The sequence below is a fragment of the Perca fluviatilis genome, chromosome 6 (genome assembly GCF_010015445.1).
Source record: "Perca fluviatilis chromosome 6, GENO_Pfluv_1.0, whole genome shotgun sequence".
NCBI lineage: Eukaryota > Metazoa > Chordata > Actinopteri > Perciformes > Percidae > Perca > Perca fluviatilis.
In genome coordinates this window covers 24110280-24117874 of record NC_053117.1, presented here as the reverse complement: position 1 = coordinate 24117874, position 7595 = coordinate 24110280, and the positions used below count along the sequence as shown (strand labels likewise).

Genomic DNA, 7595 nt, shown 5'->3' with positions numbered 1-7595 from the left:
GGATTTTTCATACTTGCTTGAAAAAAGCCAAGTGAAGATTAATTTTCAGGTCCAACTGTGCATCTGAATTATTTGCAGTAGAACGTTCACAGATTTTTTTTCTCAGATTTTTACCTCTTTTCAGCTTTTCACTTGCTAGTCAAACACTCAAGGAAGTTAGAAAGTCAGCGCTTTCGGTAAGCAAGCACTGAATCACACAGCTACTAGTAGCTCTCCCTGGTGGCCAAAACAGGATATTCTTCCATGCTTTCTGACATACAGATGTAAGCTCAACTTTTCATGCCAGGGCTGGCCTCAGAGGAAAGGAAAGGAAAGGAAAGGAATTATCTTTCACTGCTCACAGAATTTAGACTTGTGAATATGTGCATGAGATATCCCAACGAACGCAGAAAGGAAAGAAGTAAAAAGGAGAAGACAAAAAACGTGACTCATACAGTTTTGTCATTGTGATTACTTAACAGTGATTTACTAGTTATCTAACAGACATTTAGTGAGTTCAGTGATGTAAGCGACTGAAAGTGTGACTCATCCACCACAAGAAAAATCTGTAAATCTCAAACCTTTTAGAGAACAAATTGTGCAAAAAAAAATGTAATATGTAAACATTTTTACAAACACATTTTGAAATATATATATATATATATATATATATATATATTTCAAAATATTTATATATATGCAACATAAAAAGTATAAATATGCAGCATGTATCAAAAGGCAACAGTTCTTAATTGCATAAACATAAAATATTTTATTCAATTGCTTGTATTACAGTTTAGCTCTAAAAGTCATATATTTGCAGTATATGATTGTAAATCATTGATCCGAAAGCAGTGAATTTTGTGTGAGTTATCCAAGCTGACTTTTTGTAGGAGGATTGTTGGCACATATGCCTAACTGTAAAAATGTGGTAAATCAGGTCATTATGAGCCTTAAAAAAACACTGAAAATGCCATGTCAAAAAATTTACAATCTCTTACCCATTTTAAACCAAACAGTGGGCCACCAGATTCTTTCACCGATTGTAAACCTCATCATGATATGGCACATAAATTAAAGTACCACATACTTATTACATATATAAGTAGCATATAAGATAAGTAGGGTAGTAATAGTCAAAGTGAGGTTTTACATGGATGGATTTCACCACTTTCTAGGGCAGTCCTCAGGCCCTGAAATCCCTATATTATTAATTTTAGAACTAAATCACATTTTTGAGGGGCTAAAGGTGCTCGAAAACGCATGGAACTATGCATACCTATCAGAAGTGGTGAAAAAAATTATATGTGATATGGGTCTCAGGCTTTGGTGTAGCAAATTGGCTTGATAGTGCCCCCACCTTTAAATTTGACGTAGTGATAGTGTGTGTTGTCTAGTGCCAAATAGTGGACACAGGAAGTGGCACAACATTTTATATACGTCTTTTTTATCAGCGCAGCACACTCCACGCAGGAAATAACGTCTAACAAGTGCACGCAGTGTCCGATGGTCACGGAAATGCAAGTCATAGTTATAGTTAGAAACCCATTAGTTCTGTTGCAGATCCAGTTCATGAAATCCCAAAGGCAGTGCTCCAATCATGAGACGTTCAGCGCACATGTGGTATACATTACTCAGGAAATTCTGTAGTCTTGGTGTTAGGATGACGCAGTAATGCAATTTGTGGCTTTCATTCATCTGGCGGCAGCAGCAGAAGCTGGATACTAGCTACCATAGAGCTTGACTCCAGAACATCTCAGCAACCAGGAAATGCCATCCAGAAGACCTGACAGGGATTCGGCTACGGTATCCTGCACCTGAATAAGAGAGAGAAACACAAACACAGGCTGAAAATCTCCTCAAACTGAAACTGGGTGGATACAGTATATATGCATTGGAAGGCTTTCAGTTGATCAAATATCCGACAATTACCATCCAGGGGTTAGCCAGCTGGGGTAGGCCGAGTCTCTTTGCTACGTCGACACAGGGAGTGCGACACCTTGCCCTGTTTCTGCTGGTAAAAGTTTGCAGACTGGTTATCCTGACCTCTTCCGTTTCTTCTCTGGAGACACAGGAGAGCACCAGCAGAGGCCTGGATGCTGAACCCTCGGCAGAGCTCAGCACAGCCCGAATCTGAGCCCCCTCAGAATCCCTGTCACCTATTGAAGACATGTTTTTTTTTTATGTAAAAGGTTCTGTGCTGAGGATTCATATGGCAAGAAACATGCATGATGTGACATGTTGGTAACAGAGGAGCAAAAGCTGTAAATAGAAATGTCCTCTCATCCCACCTCTCCCAGGCTCTGCATTGGCTACATAGATGAAACCATCCACCACCTGGCACACTTGCTGGACCTGAGGAGCAGGGCTGTAGACTGGATAGCCTGAGTCATCTGATCCTTCAAAGCTAAAAAGTTTATTACTGATGCTCTGCTGCTGCACTCTGGCTATTTCCCTCTCGGCCCTGCACACACAAAGTTAAATGACTGTGGCCGTATTCACAATAATATGCAGAAAAAGATAATTGCAAGTGATGGTTCGGAGTAATTTCACCCTAGGGTCCTTTGCACCATGACCTCGAGCCTTTTCACCTGGGTCAAATATTGGACAAGTTAGCGTTATCAGCTGAATAGCTTAGCGCAGGGGCTAATGGATCCAGGCTTGTATCTCGTAAATGACCCCACCAATAATGCCCGAAATGATACCAAATTTCTACACTAGTACAAATAGGTTATGCATTCATAAAACGATGGATTCGAAAGTTTGTAAGTACACCATAAGTTTATGTAAATAACACTTGCCAGCTGGCTTCTGCTCTCTGCTGCTGTTGTTGTTGTTGCTGCTGCTGCTGCTGCTGCTGCCGGCAGTAAGACGAGTGCTTAAGGACGTCTATAAATTACAACACCGAAAAGAGATACAACAAAAATATTTATTAATTTAACTTTTTTTTTAAAGTAAGTGCTGTAGTATAAGGAGACAAGTTATAATTGATGTAAGTTTGGAGACATTACCTTATTTAAATTATTTTTTGTATTTTTTGGTGTTGTATTAGCCTACACCAGAAACCAACTTATATTGTTTTTATTTTTAAGGTCAATTTTTTCAGTGATAGTTTCGCGGTCATGGTGCAAAGGACCCTAGGGTGAAATTACTCCGAACCATCACTTTAAATACAAAGTGCTCACCTATTGGTTGAGTACAGCGTCAGGATATTCAATTTGTGTTGGTTGTTGAACATGTAACTGATCCCTGAGCCAATACCTAGAATAAAAAAAGGTTTGGTGGTTACATTCTTGGGGCATCTCAGCTGAGTGAGATAACACTTGTGGGCCAATACTGCCACCTAGTGGTGGGCAAATAAACCTACAACAACCAAGATAAACTGTGATTTTTTTAAAAACACTTTGTATCCTGTTTGAGTCAATGTGCAATTGAAATGCACTAATGCAATATTTGTAGTTTGGGTAGACAGCAATCTGATTCCAGTGACAGCTCCTTTCAGCTTAAGAAGAAGCTAGACTTTTGAACTGATCTATGGGAAGATTTGTCACTGTGTTATAAATGATGAGAAAGGACCGGGAGAAGGTTATCGATCCTTCATCATTAGCGCTCAACATCCATGTTATCTCACCATTTATCTGTCTGTGAGGAGTTCCTGACACAGGAAGCACATCTGGGGCATGCATGAGCCTTGTGACTAAAGAGACATCCAGCTGCTCCATGCCAGGGCCAAACATGGCATAACGTGGTTCAGATGAGGGCACCAGAGACTGAAGAAATGAGGTTACAACCTCATATGCCGGCCGCGAAGGAAGCCATTGTTGTCTGCAAGATGGACAGCCTTTCAGGTATCTGATGAGACAAAAATGGTGGTCAAAAATGTTTCTGTCTAACAAATTGTTACCAACTGACCTCGATACAGGACAACAGAAAAATGTACTCACTCTGACATGTAGTCAAATTTCAATTCCATCACTTTGTCATCCCCCTCTTCTCTATCATCCAGGCTCTCATCTTCATTGATTAGTGGGGCATCCAACAACTCCAGCTGGGGCATGCTCACATGATCAATGGAGGGCCAGTATGGCATGTCCCTGAGCAGGAAGTATCTCCACAGTAATGGATCTCTAACCATGGCCCTCCAGTACCGACTGGTGGCTCCAAGGCAGCAGATATCCGCAGGAGACAGAAGGGTCATGATCCGAAACTGTAAGTCCACCTTAAGCAGGGAGGATATGATTTGATATGATGATGATTTCAAGAAAGTAATACAGAAGAGTATCAAGAACCAGTTAAGAGATGGAGACAGGGAGGGAAAAAAAAGGTGGACAATCACTAACACCAGCAAATCTATTATCAATTAAAATTCAAAAAAAGGATAGGAAAAGTCTTGCATTGAAAATGTTATGTAAAAAGTACATTGTATTATCAGGAAAACGTACCTAAATTATCAAAGTAAAAAGTATTCATTATAAAGGCAGAATGGTCTCTGTCAGTTATAATCTATATTATTGTATTGTTAATTAGGGTTGGGTACCGAAACTCGGTGCCAATAGGGAACCGCTGCCGACGTAAACGGTAGTAACGAGACCGAATAAGAACGAAAGTTTCGGTGCCTCATTTCGGTGCTTTACAGTACAGCTAGCAGCTGGATTAAACACCGGTAAAATGCTGACAGCTAACGTTAAACAGTGTAAAGTGTGACTGTATTTCACTGTGGAGGACTTCAACAGCGGGATGTAACAGTCTGCAATGCAGCGCAGCAGCTGCCGTTGTCGGAATTCATAGATATACAGTATGTTTATATGGTCGGAATTAAACAACACAGACGGTGCGTTCACTTGCAGCTGCCGTCGTCGGAATTAAACAACACAGACGGTGCGTTCACTTGCAGCTGCCATTGTCGGAATTAAACAACACAGAGGATGCATTCACTTAAAGGGATACTTCACCGATTTAGCATTCAGCTTTGTATCAGTAGAAACCCGATAGTATTTCTGAATGACCGTGCCTCCCTCCCTCATGTCCCCCTGAGACGAGAGATTTCTGCATTTGGGGCCTGGAAAAAATCTTCCGATGACGTAAAATGACGATTTTTGCGTCATTGGAAGATTTTTGGGCCAGAGGCAAAGGACTACAGCCAGTAGTAGGATCTACTTCCGTATCCAACTAGCTACTGCTAACTGGTGGTGGAGCTTGTGACTGTTAAATGCCAACCATTCGACATTCCACGCTAATTCACGGCTGTGTTTATACTCTGTGTTTAGCTACACCAATGCTAGTATGCGTTAGCTGAACTTTACGGATCCTGCTTGCAAGTGTCCGCTCATTTAGACCACAAACTGGACTACATCCAACTTCAACGACGCTCCAAACGTGAGTTCAGAGACTGCCGTGTTTTTGTTGTTGTGGAAACCTGCCTGAATAGTGTACCGGACTGTCCAGCTACCAGGCCTGCTAGCCCTCCGAGCTAGAGATGCTCTGTCGCCAGGTAAAAGAGGTGGGCTGTGTTAACACCAGTGGCGTAGAAATGTGGTGATTTGTATCCATTTAACTGCTAACTGCTGGTGGAGTTTGTGACTGTTAAATGCCGACCAATCTACATTACACACTAATTCACGGATGTGTTTATGCTCGAGTGTTTACAGCCCACCAAGCGCTAATGCTAGTATCGTTAGCTGAACTTTCGGAGCCTATAAAGTGTGTGTACTAAATGTAGCCTGTTTTGGTATGTCGTTTTATTATATAATGTCGTTTTTATATATGTTAAATGTGTAACACCACTTGAGTCACGATGAAACGTTGTTTCGTGTATATGGTTGAAATGACAATAAAACACGCTTGAGTTGAGTTGAATGCCTCTGTCGGTCTGTCAAGCGGTAGGCGTGGCTTGGGAGTGGACTCAAAGCAACGAAGCAGGTGCATTCTGGGATTTGGTGTTTTTCATCCATATAAGACCAAAACACATTTTCTGGCTTTTCTCGGCCTAGAAGGCACCAATTTCAATTTTTTTTTCACATTTCTACTACATAAGTGACCCAATTTAAAGATATATTCAGCTTTCCAGTGGTGAAATATTCCTTTAAAACAGGTAGCCTCGTGGTGCATTCACAGTAATTGTAAAATACCCTTTTCCCATCTGGGGTTCAAAAGCAATATACTGGTGAAATAAGTTATTGTTATTGTTATAGTTATTACATTATTATTAAATCTTTAATTTTGACCATGGCCTTAGCAATAAACAAGTCACTGACTGTTGTTTACTACCCTTATTTTTTTTCTTCTTCTTTTTTTTAACTTTATTGAAAAGTACCGGTTCAGGCACCGGCACCGTTTTAAAAGTATCGATTTAGCACCGGAATCGAAAAAAAAAATACGATACCCAAACCTATTGTTAATTCAGATGCATTTACATACATTTACTAGGCCTTTGTGTGCAGAGACCTTAAATCAAAGCATCTTCTTCAATTACTGTGAGAAGCTCTTATCTTCATTGGAAAACTGCCTCTGGATGAAATATATAAGACAGCAGGCATACTTCGTAAGATTTTTAAAACAGCTTTCATCTTTTTCTGTCAGTGCTGGGAGACGAATCAATCCATAAAGGTTTGAGAGTAACCTTTATGTTTCGGTCGAAAAACGCCGTTATAAATGGAAAATCACAAGGTGGCATAAAAGCACCAAACTTTCTCCACTACTACTTGTCAAATCAACCACAATATATCCAAATGGACCCAAGTGTACAATCAGATCAGACAATGCGTAAGTAGCCTACCATGACTTAGTCACTTTAAGTAGGCTACAAATTCTGTTCTTGAGTAGAATGCTTGAAAAGACTATATGTAAGGGTTAATGCCCGACGAGGTGTCCATTGTCAGGTATTATACCATGGTCTGGGTGAATACTCGATTCTGATTGGCTGCAGGGTGTCCATTAAAAACTGATGTATGACACCTACTAAAGGAGTTCCGGTGAAACTGACTGTTTACTGTTCTAAATGAATGCGCAACATTAAATCAAAAAGGATATTTGAATTTATTATTTCCAACTCGTCCTCTGAACACCACAGGATGGCGCTAAAACACACAGGCTGCGGTTTAATGAAACTTGGTGGAAGATATGGGCAAGGGAAGGGACCATTACATTTAGCAGCAGATCCGAATCACAGGGGGGGGGGGGACAAAATGTTTTCACTTTCTTTGCGAGGTAGGGAATGGCCTTGGCCGCGGTCTGCGCATTATCCTAGTGTTTTTTTATCCAAATTCACCGCAATAGTTTTGCACAGTTGAACAAATGAAAAACATTTCCATGAATGATTTGACTCACCGGTAAACTATCCATAAATCCCGGTAGTGGCTCTTCTCCCGTGTCTACATCCCGTGTCAAGTCGTCTTTGACAACTTTGCCACTGTTTGAAAAGTATCTCTCTCTGAACCGCCTGAGCCTGCCGATCACAACGGACTGGTTGAGCTGCTCGATCTTTCCTGCCATGACTCCAAGTATGAGTGATAATATAGCCTACATTACACTATAATACGGACCTAGAGAGATGACGACAACACCATATTTGACATGTACCTGTCTGTCGTACTTCCTTGTTGCTGGCGGCAGTAGGG

General features: G+C 40.8%; 1 protein-coding gene across 1 annotated transcript; it reads right to left on the bottom strand.

Annotated features, from left to right (window-relative positions):
• Positions 1-691: 691 nt before the first annotated feature.
• On the bottom strand, positions 692-7555 carry fbxo4 (F-box protein 4). Its single transcript, XM_039803944.1, has 7 exons — positions 7306-7555; positions 3924-4198; positions 3611-3831; positions 3165-3240; positions 2271-2443; positions 1912-2138; positions 692-1796 (listed from the first exon to the last, which is right to left on the bottom strand). The coding sequence occupies exons 1-7, from the start codon at positions 7468-7470 to the stop codon at positions 1704-1706; spliced, it is 1230 nt and encodes a 409-aa protein (XP_039659878.1). The 5' UTR covers positions 7471-7555; the 3' UTR covers positions 692-1703.
• Between the last annotated feature and the right edge of the window lie 40 nt (positions 7556-7595).

Bases quoted from the DNA above. Each gene is read 5' to 3' on its own strand.
- fbxo4 (XM_039803944.1), bottom strand. From the start codon at position 7,470: ATGGCAGGAAAGATCGAGCAGCTCAACCAGTCCGTTGTGATCGGCAGG. The intron at 2,444-3,164 runs GTGAGCACTTTG...TTGTGTGTGCAG, and splicing joins ACGCTGTACTCAACCAATAG to GGCCGAGAGGGAAATAGCCA. The intron at 2,139-2,270 runs GTGGGATGAGAG...TGTCTTCAATAG, and splicing joins CAATGCAGAGCCTGGGAGAG to GTGACAGGGATTCTGAGGGG.